Here is a 16567-nt window from a genome sequence, read left to right on the forward strand (position 1 = left end):
TGCAAAGTGATGGTGAGCAGAATCCTACCCTGGCTGCCTGAGTGAGACCCTCGGGGGGAGGATCGACCATAACCCGGTGCTTATCAGCCTCACACAATTGCCAATAGCAGGAAAACGGGCAAAGCAGTGTGCAGAGAGAGGTTCCCGGCCTGCCCTGGCCCCAAGTTACCTGGCCCCAGGCTATCACATTCCACCAACACTTCGCTGGCCTGGGTTTTTAGGGGTGGCACGATGATAGTCCGGGGGTTCCCAGTGCAGTGATTCTCCAGGCTCCCCTTGGTGTCAAAGGTGTTGGCGTGGTGCCCAGTGCGGTGCTGCACGGAGTAGGGGCTGGTGTTGCTGGAGGAGTCGGAGTAGGGAGAGTCGTGGACCGTGACGCAACTGATGACGTTTTTTCTCTGCTTGGAGACAGTGCTGAAAATGGAAAGGGAGAAATCAGAACCACCAGAAAGCTGTGAAGTGAGACACCAGCCGGCGTTCCAGAACTGGCCTGTGGGACAAGCCCCTCTCTGTGCTCCGGGACAGGGCTGGGGAGCGGGGCAGGAGAGGGGGTAGGAACGGGGAGGGTGGGCACCCAAGTGTCACCTGTCCAACCGGCAGCAAGCGGACATGTGAAGACATGAGAAAGGGGCTGGAGCTGGGCCCACAGGCACTTCTGGAATCTGGAGAGAAGCTTCCAGGTGGGCCTGGGCTTCCCCCCAACGCCCTTCCCACAGCAGAGCTAAGCAGAACTGCAGGGGAGGTGCCTGTAGCCCAGAGCTGTGTGGAAGCACCCCCTGAGCCACCAGAAGGGGACATCTCAGCAAGTAGAGAGAGCCCAGCAAGACCCTGGCACCCCGAGGCCCTGGTTTGGGAGGACATCGCTGGGAGCGGAGCACCATCAGCTTAGGCTCGGGGCCTGGGACACCCCGCAAACGGAGGCAGGGAGCAAGGTGTTCAAGAGGGAGCAGGAGGCAGACAGAGGGGCGGATAAAGAGGGAGGGTCTGAGGAGGTTGACCACACAACGCAGCTCTGACATACTGAGAGACAGAAGTCGGGAGCTGGCCGTGACACTCTCAGCCACCTCTTTGCTGTGCGGTATTACGTGGGATGACTCTGTGGCAAAGGCCACCAGGACATCTGAGAGTCCCCTTCTCAGGGGAGGCCTGGCCCTCCTGTAGCTTCCCTCCCGCCAGGGCCCAGGACAAGGGAGGGGATGACACTGTGCCTAGTGAGGTCAGAAGGGCTCCCGTGGGGATGATGCCTACAAAAGAGTTGCCTGGACTCTCCTGTATCTGAAACTTCATTCTTTGCTGACAGGGAGGAACCAGCCTTGGAGGGCTCTTGGCCAGCACACATCTTCTCTCCTGAGATATTTATGCATGCGCGGCTACTAGGGGAACCAATTCCGTCTGCCTCCAGGATGGGCTGGTGGGATGATGGATGTGGAATTTGTTGCTTATTGTGAAGGTTGTAAAAATGGATTCCATCTATTTTTATATACTGATCATCTATTTTTAAGAAATATCGATCACCCCAAGTAAGACGGTCAGTTTCCAGCTGATTTGCTAAGAGAAGAAGCTATTTATGGAGTGCCTAATGGAACCACAACCCCCTGAGGTGTCTCGCCCAAGGTCACACGGTCAGTCACGGGCCAGACTCTTTCCAAGATAGATCTCTGCCACCCTAAGGGCAGCAGAGAAGTGGACGAGCTCAAGCACCCCGGGCAGCCGGGCAGAAGGAAGCTAAGTGGAAGGACACGCGGTAGGTGGCCTACAAAAGGCTGGAGGGCTGAGAGGTGAGCCCACGGAAGGTCTGAGCCCCTGTGCCCCAAGGCCTGACGCTACTGACATCTGGGCTGAATAATTCTTCTAGTGGCTGCACGTTGTGTCCTTCTTGCTTCAGGGTAGAAATGTCCCTTCCTAACAGTGTCTGTGGGTAAGAACACGGGCCCTGCGGCCAGGGGCCTACCTTCGGCGTGTGCCGGGCGTGTGGCTGTGGGCAGCTAGCTGCTCAGCCTCTGAGTGACTGTCTCATCATCAGTCAAATGTGGATAACGGCAGCACTTACGCATACAGGCTTATGTTGAGAAGTGAGAAAACCCACAGGATGTGCTGTGAATGGCTTACGACACATAGTAAGCAGAGGTTAGCCGTCAGGATCGTTATTGTTGTGCTGGCTCATTACACATGTGAAAGCAGGTTTGCAAGAACAGATCTAGGCAAAGTGATTTCTATCAAAGTATGGACTCAACGGAGAAGTTTCTAGTCTGTGAATAAACCAGAAGATTGATATGAAAGAAATTAAAAACTCATTACTCAGAGATCTTGGAGATCTGGGGTAGGTGCCATGGGGAATTCCTGTACAAAGAAATATAACACGTGCCTCTGCCCTGGAGGTGATTACAATTTCAGTGGGGGACTGTGTAAAAACATGACAAGTTAAACAGTAAAAGCTTTAAAATAATCGGTTAAAGAGAATAATGGATGTCACAAAGCCTTCTGTGATGAACTGTCAAATGAGTCGTACAGACGGTAATTGTTAAGAACTCAAAAGAAGGCAAGGAATGAATTGACTGCATATATTTGCGGCTCTTCACGTTAACTTTGATAAGATACATTTTAATTAATAAAGACCGACACTTCCCACTTATAACAGTTGAAATGCAAAAAATCCATATGCTTGCTCCTCACAAAGCTAAACGCAGAACTACCACAGGACCCAGCAATTCCACTGCTGGCTATATACGCAAAGGAACCGAAAGCCGGGACTCGAACAGAAATTCATTTGCCAGTGTTCACAGTAGCCTTATACACAACAGCCAAAAGGTGGAAATAGCCTGGGTGTCCATTAACGGATGAATGCATGAGCAAAATTTGGTACATCCACACCATGGAATATTAGCCATAAAGACCAACAGAGTCCCAACGCATGCTACGATATAGATGACCCTTGGAAACATGCTGAGTGAAAGAAGCCAGATACAAAAGGACAAATATTGTATGACTCCACTTACATAAGGTACTTGGAATAACCAAATTCATAGAGAAAGTAGATTCAAGGTTACCAGGGGTTAGGGAAGGGGTTACCAGGAATGGGGAGTTCTTACTTAATGGGTACAGAGTTTCTGTTTGGGGTGATGACAAAATTCTGGAAATGGTGCTGACGGTTGCACACATTGTGAGTGTACTTAATGTCACTGAATTCTATACCTGAGAGACAACAAAGCAAATGGGATTAGTGGGGAGGGGGGAGGGAGTGTGGAAGCAGGTGGAGGGCACCGAGACCTGGCACAAAACCTAGAAAGTGGGGAACCAGGAAAAAGTCCCTGAGGTTGTGGAATGAGGAGGGAGCGCTGCCTTAGAAAGGCAGACAAGGAAGGGGCGCCTGGGTGGCTCAGTCGGTTGGGCGTCCAACCTCGGCTCAGGTCATGATCTCACAGTTCATTTGAGCCCTGCGTCGGGCTCTGTGCTGACGGCTGGGAGCCTGGAGCCTGCTTCAGATTCTGCGTCTCCCTCTCTCCTTGCCCCTCCCCCGTCACACTCCGTGTGTCTGTCTCTCTCTCAAAAATAAGGATTATTTAAAAAAAAAAAGACAAGACTTGAAGCTGTTTTCTGTGGTCGGGGGGAGGGAGCGGATGATGGAAACGACTGCCTGTGTGCATGGTCTGCTGTGTATTAAGATGTTACTAAAGGAACCCCCCTTCCCATACCACGCACACACCATCACAAAGTGCTCCCGGTTCCTGAGAGGACGCAGGGACTTGTGCTGCCCTGTCCTTCACTCTCAGCTTCCGCCACCGTCAGCTGTGCATAACTGACGCACACACACAGCGGCTCATCGGGTCACCTCGCCAGACGCAGACATGTCCTGCTGCAGGTGCACAGTCCGTGGCTGATGAACCCCACACGAAGAACAGAGCCTGGCTTCCAAATGTGTCTCAGGGGCTGGTGTTCGCTCTGGTCCCGGCTCCACTGTCCATTCATCACCTGGACAGTGGCCTGATATTAGCACGACCCTGGGCATCCCTCCACTTCCAACTTGCTCTGAAATCCACCAGGGAAAGTGGCACGAAGGGATCCATTGTGAGGGCCCCACAAAAATGCATTATTGAAGGCATTGAAAATAGGATTTGGTTTACTCCTAATTCGGAGAGGAAATCAATCTCTTTAGTAAGTGTACCTTCTATGTAGACCCAGACATGGCCAATTTCGGCTGACCAGATCCTCCTCAGGTTCTGGGTAGTTTAGAAAACAAGCAAACACGCACACCAGTAATTTCAGCCAAACTGGAATAAAATTCAAATTGGATGTACTTAAATTCTCACTTTTCAATTTAAATTGTGGAGCAGCTTCACCTCAGCGTGAGTCAGAATCTAAACACACAACGGGCCACTTGGCGGATCAGTGGGCTTCTTATTACCGAAGAAGAATGAGTTGCTGGCAAAGGTCTTATAGCAGCGGACAGCTTAGTCTGGAAGACCTGGGAGAATTTCCTAGGGAAACCCCCTAGGGAGGGAGCCTTTCCGCCAGAGGCTGAGGGTCCCGCACGTCAGAGCCTTGATACCTACCAAGGAGTGTGGGATAAGATCTCTATGAACGGTTCATGGGTCTCATCCTTTGTTTTCAGAGTTGACAAGTCCCTCTGCCTGATGAGCAAACAGGTCGACACAGTCCAGGGCTAACTTACCTACCTCTTTGGATTTGCCTCTGACCGGTTTGGAAAAGGTGAATCAGTTTTGACAGCTCTGTTTTTACTCTCCTCTACCGTTAAAGATCTCTGTGCTCTAACTGAATACACTATGCAGATTCGACAACGAATGGGAAGCAGTTATTTCAATGAGTCACTTTAACAATGAGCACCCATGTGACATTTATTACTACGGATTCTTTAGGCTCATTTATACTGATTCTATTGGGATTCATTCCACTAGTGTCTAATTATTACTGATCGTTTATCAATCTCATCATGAATTGAGAATCGGGCGTAGAATGAGAAATCTATGCTTAAGTGGCCTCGGCAGAACATCACTTCTGAATGAAGAGCAGAGCTTCCAGAATTCCACAACTGCATTGTGTTGTGATGGCGATAGCTGATGTTCATCATTTTTAAACGATGACAAGAAACGAAGAGCTAGGAGCCACAGAAATCAGCCCCGAAGGAGGAAACCTTGCTGGAGGAGCGGATGCTAGCCTGTGACTCCTCCCCGTAGGCCCCTATCCGGAGCGTGTCTCTGATTTCTGTTTGCCAATCTCAGTCAACCTCATCCTTCGAGACCAGGGTCAAGACTCATCTCCACTAACAAACTTTCCATGACGTACTTCACCGCCCCGATTCCACGGTCAATGCCGTATGTGATAAAAACCGGGCGTCTCTTACAACACTGATTAACAGTCATAGGCAGCGTTTATAGGATGCGCAGCGGCTGTTCGAAGTACTTCATGGACATCGATCTCTGATCCTCACAGCAAGACCGTGCAGTAAAGAACATTCCACTTCTTTTTTTTTTTTTTTTTAAATTTTTTTTTTCAACGTTTTTTATTTATTTTTGGGACAGAGAGAGACAGAGCATGAACGGGGGAGGGGCAGAGAGAGAGGGAGACACAGAATCGGAAACAGGCTCCAGGCTCCGAGCCATCAGCCCAGAGCCTGACGCGGGGCTCGAACTCACAGACCGCGAGATCGTGACCTGGCTGAAGTCGGACGCTTAACCGACTGCGCCACCCAGGCGCCCCAAGAACATTCCACTTCTGACTTTAACAATACTTAACATGGGATCCATCCTCTCGATCAGATTTTAAGTACATAGTACCGCGTGGTTGACTATGGCCGCAGGGTCGGTAGCACAGCGCATCTCTGAAGCTCGTTCATCTGGCTCAACTCAGAGCCGCTGGCAACAGAGATTCCTCTGCTTAAGTCTAAGGGTTGACTATTTTAGGAACCTTGTGTTAAGAGGTTTTTTGCTCATTGGAGAATTTCCTTCTTTTTCAGGCTGAACAGCATTCCATTGTATGTACCTGCCATGGTTTCTTTACCCCTCATCTGTCTGCCCATATGATGGACACTCAGGCTGTTTCCACCTCTTGCCTGTTGTGAGTAACGTAGCAATGGACATGGGAGTGTGCAGATGTCTCTTCAAGATCCTGATCCCGCTCTTTTGGATAAATGCTTAGAAGTGAGATTGCTGGATCAATGGTAGCTCTGTTGTTAATTTTTTTGAGGAACCTCAATACCGTTTCTCATAGCAGCTGCCTGTTTACACTGCGTTCCCACCAACAGTGTGCAAGGGCTACAATCTCCCCATAGCCTTGCCCATACTTCTGTTCTTTTGAAGACAGCTATTCTGATAGGTGTAAGGTGATACTTGGTTGTGGTTTGATTTGTGTTTCCCTGATCGTTAGTGATGTTAAGCATTTTTTTCATAAAGCTGGCCACTTACGTGTCTTAAGAAATAACTACTCAAGGGCACCCGGGTGGCTCAGTCGGTTAAGCATCTGACTCTTGATTTTGGTTCAGGTCACGATCTTATGGTTTGTGGGATCAAGCCCTGCATTGGGCTCTGTGGTGATAGCATGCAGCCTGCTTGGGATTTTCTCTCTCCCTCTCTGCCCCTCCCCCTCTCAAGCACGCACATGCTCTCTCTCAAAATAAATAAGCTTAAAAAAAATCTATTCAAGTTCTTAGCCCATTTTGTAGTCACGTTTAGTTTTTTTGCTATTGAGTTATCGTGAGCATGCTGTCATTTTGTCACTATGCCATTTCCCTTTTACCCCACCTTTCCTACCCACAAGCCCTGAAAATGTAAACTGACTGCAACTCCTCTTTCTGGTTCCGGTGACAGTGTTCTTCTCTAAGCACGGGACATCTAAGCACAGGGCATGGAGTCCTTCACACTGACAGGTGTCTCAGCTGATGGAGAGGAGGGCTGCTGGCTCTACCACTTTCACGGGGATGCGTGTGGCTCGCTGTCCTATTCCCATGCCCCCTCCACCCAGTTAGAAATACATGGCTGAGTACATTTAATCTGCCCTTGTGAGGACAGGGATCAGAAGCTGATACCTCCAGGCTAATGTGCTCCTTCTGATATATTTCTTAGCTCTCAATTTGAAGTCATCAGTGAGAACAACAACAAAAAAAACCCTACATTTTAAATTTGGCACATACGTTCAAGTTATATTATTTACATGTTTGGAAAAAAATTTTTTTTAACGCTTATTCATTTTTTGAGAGACAGAGAGAGACACAGCATGAGTGGGGAAGGGGCAGAGAGAGGGAGACTCAGAATCTGAAGCAGGCTCCAGGCTCTGAGCTGTCAGCACAGGGCCCAATGCGGGGCTTGAACTCACGAACTGAGAGATCATGACCTGAGCCGATGTCGGATGCTCAACTGACTGAGCCACCCAGGCGCCCTATTTACATGTTTATATCTATGTGTAGGTCTCTCTCTTACCACACACACACACACACACACACACACACACACACCCCAGCAGGAAGACAGTCTTGCAAGACCACCTTCCTGAGAAATTGGAAGCAAGGTGTGGATGAGCCACGGGCCCGGTCCCCACCACACCACACACAGTACAAGCATGGTGTTCCTTGTCCTTCCACTTCCTTCTACAATCCAGCCACCGAACACCGCTCTGCCCGTGTGACACCCAGCACTGTCCCGCCCCTCTTCCCTCTGGCCTGTGGAAGCTGCCATGGGTCAGTGATGGCCTGGTCACAGGCTGCAGTGTTAGGACAGGCTGCTGGGAATGGTCGGGTGGAGGGTCCCTTCTTCAAGATGCTGCCCTTTCATAAAAGGCAGCCCATTGGCCACACTACTCAACCTGCGGGGGTGTTGTGAAGGCACAGAAGAGGATGTAGAGAGGATGAGTTGAGGTCAGCTTGACACCTTTCTGTCTCCTGAAAGGAGTCGGATGACTGAGAACTCCTCCAACCTGGGGCTGTGTTGCAACTTAAAACTGCAAAATTTGAGGAGGGCGCCTGTTGGGATGAGCCCTGGGTGTTGCATGGAAACCAATTTGACAATAAATTCCATATTAAAAAAACAAAACAAAACTGCAAAACAACAAAGCCCCTTCTCATGATGCCACATGTTGGGTTCCAGTCTCTTCTCTGAGGCTCATAAACCAGGAGGACGAGTAGAGGAGTGGCATGGCTGCAGGTGGCCAAGGACGTGGGGTCCACCTTGGGGTGGCTCCGCCTGGCTGGTAACACCTGAGCGTGGGTGTTCCCCTCTGCCAAGGACACGTCAGTCTTTCAGGCCCAACTCTTTTGAGCAGCAGCTTATCGGTGTCCTGACTACGCCTTTTGTCTGCAGTTATGGGTCCAGAATTGCAATTTAGTGGAAAGAAGAACATTTAGGATCAAATAGTTTTTATACAAACATTTTAAGAGTGATCCCTATCTGAAATACTGAGTGATGTTAATGAAGCAACTTTCTTAAAGTTTACATTTTGATGACACCGGTGGTAATACTCTGGAGTGGCCGCCTACAGGCACAAAGGGATGCAGGACGTCACAGAGCCCTGCTGACCTCAGGAGATGAAAACCTGTCTACCAGAAATATCCCGGTAACTGAATGAAGGAATATATGAAGGAATGGTTTCTAGCTGATCAGTCGACATGAGCCACTCTGGTCACACATTTTAAAAACTACCCTCGTGGGGCGCCTGGGTGGCTCAGTCAGTTAAGCGTCCGACTCTTGACTTGGGCTCAGGTCATGATCTCGCGGTTTGTGAATCGAGCCCCGCATCGGGCTCCACACAGACAGTGAGGAGCCTGCTTGGGATTCCGTCTCTCCCTCTCTCCCTCTCTCTCTCAAAATAAATAAAAATAAACTTAAAAAAAAACTTCTTAAAAAAAACTATCCTCATGACTGAAGCTTGTGTGATACGGCCTCTAAAGGGCAGTTTCAGCACAAGGCAAGGTTAGCAAAGAGTCTGAATAATAAGATATGCACCAATAAACTTCGTTCAAGGAGATTTCAAGGGAGAGAAGATGGCTTATTCAGCACATACAGTCAAATGTTCCTCTAATCAAAATCATTTATAAATGATTAAAATAAGACTGGTTCTATGACTTCCTCTCAGGGCACCCAGAAAAACTGCAGATTGGTGTGCTTTCTTTTTCTTTTTTTTTAATTTTTTTTTTTTTAATGTTTATTTCTGAGACAGAGAGAGAGCATGAATCAGGGAGGGGCGGAGAGAAAGGGAGACACAGAATCAGAAGCAGGCTCCAGGCTCTGAGCTGTCAGCACAGAGCCTGATGAGGGGCTCGAACTCACAGACTGCGAGATCATGACCTGAGCTGAAGTTGGACGCTCAACCGACTGAGCCACCCAGGCGCCCCTGTACTTTCTATCTTTACAACAATTCTCCAGCCGTGCCCAAGGAGCCCCCTAGTCCAGCAGCCACTCATTGAGAAAAAGCAGGCTGCCAGGTCTTCATCGGTCCCCTCACCTTAAAACGTCTTCTCAAAGAATCAGAAGAGCTGACCTCTGCCCTTCTTGCTGCTAGAGCTCAGCACTGTGACTGACACCAGGTACCCAGTCGGGGCTCGGTGGACAGACTCTGGGCCCCCCATAGCCTTGGGCTGCTGCCCTGCACACAGCGGGCATGACCGCGTGAGGGCGTGGGGGTGGTCAGAGGAGGGGGCAGGACAGAGTTCACATTGGTCAAGTTCATAACCAAAGAGAAATCAGTTATTTTTGCCAGTAACCCGAGACTGCCGTGTCTTCCACAGCATGGGACCCGAATTCCAACTGTGCTCCTCAGAAACATCATCAATCGGGGTGAGTCACTTATCGTTCCCGGGTCTTGGTTTCCTCATCTATCAAGTGGGAGCAGAACTATTTGCCTTGTATACTCTACTGAAAGACACACAGGACAGTGCAAATGGGAACACTCAGTAAATGTGTGTCATGATTTCTCTCCCCTTTAATCGGCTCACTCCCAGCCTGCACCTCGTGCTCTGGAACCTTCCTCACAGGTAGGAGCTGGTGACCATCCGTCTGCTCTGGCAACTAACAGCGTCAAATATGGGGGTCTGGAATAGTGACTTTGCCTTGCGTTCCCCTAAAAATTCTAGGCAATGTCCTCTGGTCCCAGAGACTTGGTGACACCCTCAAATAGGCCTAACATTGTGGGTTCGCCACTGTGTGCCTCGTACTGGCTCTAAAAGACACCGGTGGTGGAAGGGCCTCCATGTGCCACCACCATGATCGCCGTCTCTGTGAGCGTCATCGGCCCCCTCACCCTCTGGCTGCTGTACGGGGGCCGAGTCACGTTAGGGGAAGCAATCAGCATTTTAGACAGAGTCCCAGGGCTGGTCCTGGGGTGAGTAGCAAACAGGAAACGAGGTCGGGAACACAGCAGCTCAGGATCGAGATGCTCACAGCACAGGAGACATCAGGTTTGGGAACGAGCAGGGAAGTCTTGAGTGTTCAAATGGGAACACGGACAGGCAAGAAAAGCTTCTAGCTGGAGGGAGGCCAAGAGGCTCCCCGATGGGCTGCCCTTGGGGGTACATCCTTGTTTTCCCAAGACTGGTGCTCTCCCGTGAGCTCCTTAGTATTTCCTGAAGTCGACCACCTCCATTGAAGGGGAGACCCTCAAATCCCCTTTCCATTCGGAAATCCCTGTCATCCCTGCCTCTGCTTTGTCTCTGATCTGCGGCCCCTCTGCGCTCTGGATGCTACGAGCCCACCTCTGAGGCCCCAGCTTCCCTGCCTGCCACTGACCTCCTGGAATCTGCAATCTCACCCCCTCTCCTATTTTCATGCACCCTTTGGACCTTTGAGCCCAGAAAGTCCGCTGTTCCTGCTATTTTCTCAAGCTATTTTCCCTTTGAATGTCCACAGCACTCTGCTAGTTTTTACGGGACTGATACTCCGTTTTGTGTTATGATTTGTACGTGTCTTATCTTGCTTCTTACCCTGCAAACCTCCTGAGGACAGAGACTGTCTACCTTATTTATGTAACACCTGCAGTTCCTAGCATGATCTCTCACACTGGTGGGGGCAATAAATATTTACTGTGTTAAATTTTATGGTAATTCTGATTTTTAAGAACGAGTAATCATATTTCCTCTCCGTTTTTCTCTCACTCCAAAACACAGTCACAATAATGTGATCACATTATCCAGTGGTTTGTCTATAAATAAAACAGCTATGGGGTTCTGCTTTATCCTACTCAGACTCAAATACACTTTCCTGTCTTCTTGGGTCTTGAGACACTTTTTCAAGGCAACAGTCATTTGATCTCTCTCCAGAAAACACCCATCCCCTCATTCTGCGAGCTTCCTGTCACAACTGCCGACTGCTGGAACCCTTCCCGATTCCTCTCTGGCCTCACTCTGCAGCTTTCCCCATGTGGTGTAACGTCCCAGGTAGTCCCCTGCATTTTTCATTTTATGAAGCTCCGATGCTCGGTAGGCCACCGTCACTACTGGTGGTTGTTCCTCACACGCGCACCTGCCACGGTCTCCTTCCATGCCCTCCCCTAGGTCTCAACTGATTTACAACAAGGTCCTTGCACGCTGCCAAGAATTTCAGTTCTGTTTCTTTCTGGGGCTTTGGGGACCACCGCGGAAGCAGTCTGTGCTTTGGCTTGGCGCTGTGCTCAGCCCTGGCAGCCGTCTGATTGGTGGACAGACGGCTCTCTCATCCTGCTTTTCCTTAGACACACTATTCAATTCTCTCCTGAGCACGTATGTTGAGATTCTGTGTCAGTTCGAATCTCATACTTCAAAAATGATAGTCCAATCTAGTTGATTGTCAGATTTTTAAATTGCTTTTTCTTTTTCCCAGTTGTAGCAAAGGGCTGTGTGGGGGCTGCTTGGCCCGTTTCATGGCCAATGCTATAAACGTGTGGACAGACCGCTCCGGGCTGGGAAAAACCTTTCTCTTTGTGATGGGACCACCTGAGCCCACGACATTCCTGGGCTGCGGGGCATGAGGCTCTGGGGAGGACAGAGTATTGACTCAAGTTGGGGGCTGTTATCAAAAAGGGAAACCGAGGCCAGTCCCGGAACAGGCAGGTGGGGAGCGAAACACTGCGCCCGGTCTCCCCAGTGCAGCCCACCCCCCACGACATCCCCCAGTGCTCCCCTCCCCCACCCCAGAAGTGTTCCGCTATATTCTCTTCTGAGACACACTGAAGGCCACGCTGAGACGTTAAGAGGGGAAGGAGGATACTGGAATGGGACATGTACTAGGTCTGTCATGAGATAACAAAACAAAATAGAGTTCATTATGAAGACAGGAAGGAGAGAGCCTGGACTGGAACAGCTATAGTGAGACTGTTTTAATTAATCTATCTGTACATTTGGTAATGATCTCAAGTGTGGGAATGTATTATTTAATCAAGAAGACTGGTGATTACTAATTAGCTACATTGTATCCAATCAGGAATGAATAACCGGGGCCGAATTGTGAACGTTAAGCTTCGCATCAGGGAGCAGTGTATGTGCTGACCAGAAGCGCTGGGCTCGGCGGTGACAGGCCTCCCGTCCCCGACTCTCGGTCCCAGCGGGAGAGGCCAGCGGGTCGGAGTTGGGGTTGTGAGCCTTTGGGATCTACGAGGCCCGGAGGCCCCTGGGGATGCAGAAGGCCAGGGGACCAACTGTTCCGGAGGGGCTAGCTCCAGGGGCTCATCAGGCAGCCCAAGTACAAACCGCACCCTGCTGAAGTCTGGCTGGAAAATGTAGGAAAAGAGGCTTTGGTGCCAGGGTTAATAGTCTTGCAAATATAATAAATATTCCTTTCCCCTTCCCAGGAGGCATACAGAGCATAAAAGGAGTTCTTACTACTTTGGAATAAACAGTAACGCTCTCTGGGTGAAGAGCCAACTGGCAGCTTGAAAGATTGGGTTAATCAGACGCGGAGAAATTTCTGATTAATTGGACAACGATTTCGAATTCCGAGAGAGCCAAGGCGATGCTAGAGAAATATCCTGACCAACTGGGAACAAATTGAACAGCCCAAGGCAGAGATGTTTAAGCTCACACAGGACTTGAAATACACTGGCGTTGTGCACAATTGGTCTCAAGTCGCCCAAATGTATGGAGACTAGAACTATTTTTCGAGACCAAAGTGATTCCGGATTGTTTTGGCATTGAACAATTATGGAAACTCTGTTTGATGGTCCCTTGACATCACTTCAGGACTCTAGGACACGACAAGACCAAAACTTGGGGGCCAGGAGCCAGAGCTCATCACGTCTGACGATGCACAGCGGCCCGGGGCCCGCCCACGGAGGACCCGGTGAGGCGGCGGCGCGCGGCGCGCGGCGCGCCCCCGCCCTGCTCCCTCCCGCGCGTCCGAAGGTGGCACAGCCTCACCTGGTGGGCGCATGCTTCTGTTCCTCCTCCTCGTCCGTGTCGCTGCTGATGGTGATGACGCTGACCGTGGGGCTGGGGGTGTCGGGAATGACAATCGTCTGCCGCTGCCGCTCCCTGGTGGTGCTGGACGCCCCGTCGCCCCACCCGCACGTGACCGAGGAGCTGCAGGCGGGACTGCTGTGCACCAGGGCGCAGCGCGGAGGCGTGTTCTCCTTGACGCGCTTGGACCGCTGAGGGGAGCTGATGGCCTGCGAGGAGGACACCTCACAGGTGGAGACGTTTCTGTAACGACAAAGCCACGCACGCTCACGGAGGAAGGCCGGGCCCCGCGGCTCCTCCCGAGGAGGTCCACAGACACCAGCCTTGCCCGATCTCCATTCAAGAGTCGGAGGCTCGGGCGCTCGGGTGTCTTCTGTAATTGCAGGAGCGGCTGCCCCTGAAGCTCTTTCTTTCAGCTACTTGCTACGCAGATGGCCCTGTCTGGGCTCTGGTTCGGGGCCACGTGCCTGTTCCCAGCAGGACAAAGGGAGCGGCCAGGGCTTTAAGCTCGTGCTCAAGGACCCGGCTGGTCTGTGGGGGCAGGTGCAGTGCCCTGGGCCTCAGGGCTGTCTGCTCCACTGCAGCCCCGTCTTCGGGGGTCAAGGCCTGGCTTCCTGAGCTCCATCTGGTGGTTCTCTGGTCGTGTACTTGGGTCTTGTTTTGAAGGGACTTGAAAGAAATGTTATTTGCCACATAAAGCTTTGGTGTCCTTGCTAATGGCTGTTTTGCCACGCGTGGAACGCAAACACCCACGTCTTTTTACACCACAGCCTCATAGGAAGTCTACCAGTCTGTCTGAGCTGGAATGAAAAGCTGGGCAGGATGCAGGAGGAAAAGGTGTGCTTAACCAGGGACCTGTTAATCTGGAGTTTTTGATCGACTCGAAATTCCTTAACAAACTGGCAGCTGTGGTTTCTGGTAACTCTGGGGAAAAAAATGTCTTATCTTTCCCCCACCCACTAACCTTTGCCGACCTCGGTCATATCTGTACAGTGAGAGGCCAAAGAAACTTTTGAAGATGCTGGTATGTCCTTACAGGTTCTAGCGCTTTCTAGCTAAAAGGCAGGAAGACGAAAACAATTCTGTAGATTTATTGAATTTTCTATCCAGCTGGTGTCAGATATGTTGCTTGTTCCTTTCTGGGGGGTGGGCACTAACTTTTACCGATACCATTGGCCCACTGTTTGTAGTCAGCATAAATCTATATATTTGTTACTGCTTGCTTTGTTACCATTTTGAGATTATGTTTTCACTACCCCAGCAGTTAAAATAGCTCCACTTGGCACTGTTGAAAGGAAAGGGAGCCTGGCTGCACCGCCCAACAAGGGAGAGCCTTCTGTTTTGCCTAAGGCATTGGTCTTAAAAATAGGCAAAAACAAAACTTTCAGTATAATTATACTGATCTTGAGAAGCACTGGCAATAAGCCGTCATAAAGCCAGCTGGGTGGTGACTTGGCAACAGGGAGGGGCTTGTCAACAGGTTGGGAGGCTAAGAGGCTAAGAGTTCTTACTGCCCCCGCTTGACAAGGTGAGCCATGAGGATGCTAAGATCAGCACAGGGTCAGGCTGGTATTCCGTGTGACCACCCACATGGCTGGGCATGACAGAGCAAAGGACTGAGGCGGTGGCCTCCGTTGCCACCCCGTCTAATAATGACATGGGTGCATTGTCACGGGGCTGCCGCAGATCTGAGATGGATTTCTGTGGGTTGTCAGAAACACCCAAATGAGGAATCTTGAAGAAGAATGACAACTCAAAGGAAGTCAGCTCTTGGGTTAATCTTCAGAGAATAATAAAAAAACAAAAACAACAAAAAAAACCCCATAGGCCTAATATCTGGCCCCTGGTTAAATGAGGAAGTAAAACCAAAATTCACTAGACATTTTATGTACTGGACTTCTTTCTCTTGATTAACCTATTCCAAAGAAACAATTAAGGGCCTCCAAAGTCAGTGCTGCTGGAGAAAGCTGTAGAAGCAATTCTGTAGCCACACAATTTTGACTATATATACATACACACACACACACACACACACACACACACACACACACACACACACAAAGTCACCCTTTGTAAGTGTTTGATGAGTTTTGACAAATGTACATGTTGCCTCTGCCAATCCAGAGAACTTTTTCATCACCCTGGGAAGTTCCCTCATGCTCTTTCCTTGTCAATCCCCTCCTCACCCACCCGGTAGTCCCTGGCAACTCCGGATCCAGTTTTGCCTTTCCAAAATGCCATATAAATGGGATCATGCAGTATGTGGCCTTTTCTCTGCCTTGATTTTTAAGAGTTCATTGAGATGAGACTGAATTGAAAGGGAATGAGTAAGATTATTCTGCTGGTAATGTCTAGGATTAACCAAAATTATTGCTTATAATTCAGGAAGCAGCTAAATGAGTTATCTTAGACCTCAGATTTCAAAGAAAGCACATTTTGGGGTGCCTGGGTAGCTCAGTCAGTTAAGCATCCGATTCTTGGTCTCGGCTTGGGTCATGATCTCATGGTTGGTGAGTTTGAGCCCCATATCGGGCTCTGTGGTGACATTGTGGAGACTGCTTGGGATTCTGTCTCTGCGTCTCTCTGCCCCTTCCCTGCTCTATGCTCTCTCTCTCTCTCTCTCAAAATAAATAGATAAAACTTAAAAAACATCTCTGTAACTTGCAATCTTCTGAGGTTTTTCTCCTCAAGGGCAACTCTCACCACCTACCTTGCAGAGGACTGGTGCTGCTTACTCTTCCGGGAGGAGGTGGTGCTGGTTGGCTGCTGCCGCATCACGTGGGCCACGCCTACATTTAAGGGCTGGGCTGCTGGAAGGGTCACATGACCAGTCAATAGCGCAGGCTGCTGCATGATGGGATTGTAATGGCTGCCGTGAGCGTGGGTGTTCCTGAGCGGGAGATGGGAGAAACAAGGCTCTTTATTGATTTTATAAATATGGAGCTTCTTTTTAAGATAAAGCTTCCTCCCCGATTAAAAGCCAAATTAAAACTAAAAGTTGGTTCTCACTAGCTCAGGGAGTTGTTGAAGAGATGAGCTCACCAGGTAGGTCTCCCAGGTGTGGTGAAGTTTAAGTGCTGTTCTGAAGGAGTGGGCAGCAACACGATTTGTGGGTAAGTGAGAAAGGTCGTTTCGAGAGAGAATTGGCAAGTTGCAGGTTCAGCGGAGAGGAGATAACTATCCCCTCTACCTTTTAAAGTC

At 49.9% G+C, this 16567-nt stretch overlaps 1 protein-coding gene across 9 annotated transcripts in view; it reads right to left on the reverse strand.

Moving 5' to 3' along the window:
• HIPK2 (homeodomain interacting protein kinase 2) overlaps positions 1-16567 on the reverse strand; it is a 184083-nt gene that overhangs the window by 13395 nt on the left and 154121 nt on the right. For all 9 annotated transcript variants that reach the window (XM_042926327.1, XM_042926307.1, XM_042926296.1 and 6 more), the window contains 3 exons: positions 16077-16256; positions 13328-13609; positions 170-414 (listed from right to left, as the gene is read on the reverse strand). In XM_042926327.1, the coding sequence (XP_042782261.1) occupies positions 170-414; positions 13328-13609; positions 16077-16256 (707 nt within the window). The remainder of the gene's footprint in view (positions 1-169; positions 415-13327; positions 13610-16076; positions 16257-16567) is intronic.

The sequence above is a fragment of the Panthera leo genome, chromosome A2 (genome assembly GCF_018350215.1).
Source record: "Panthera leo isolate Ple1 chromosome A2, P.leo_Ple1_pat1.1, whole genome shotgun sequence".
Lineage (NCBI taxonomy): Eukaryota > Metazoa > Chordata > Mammalia > Carnivora > Felidae > Panthera > Panthera leo.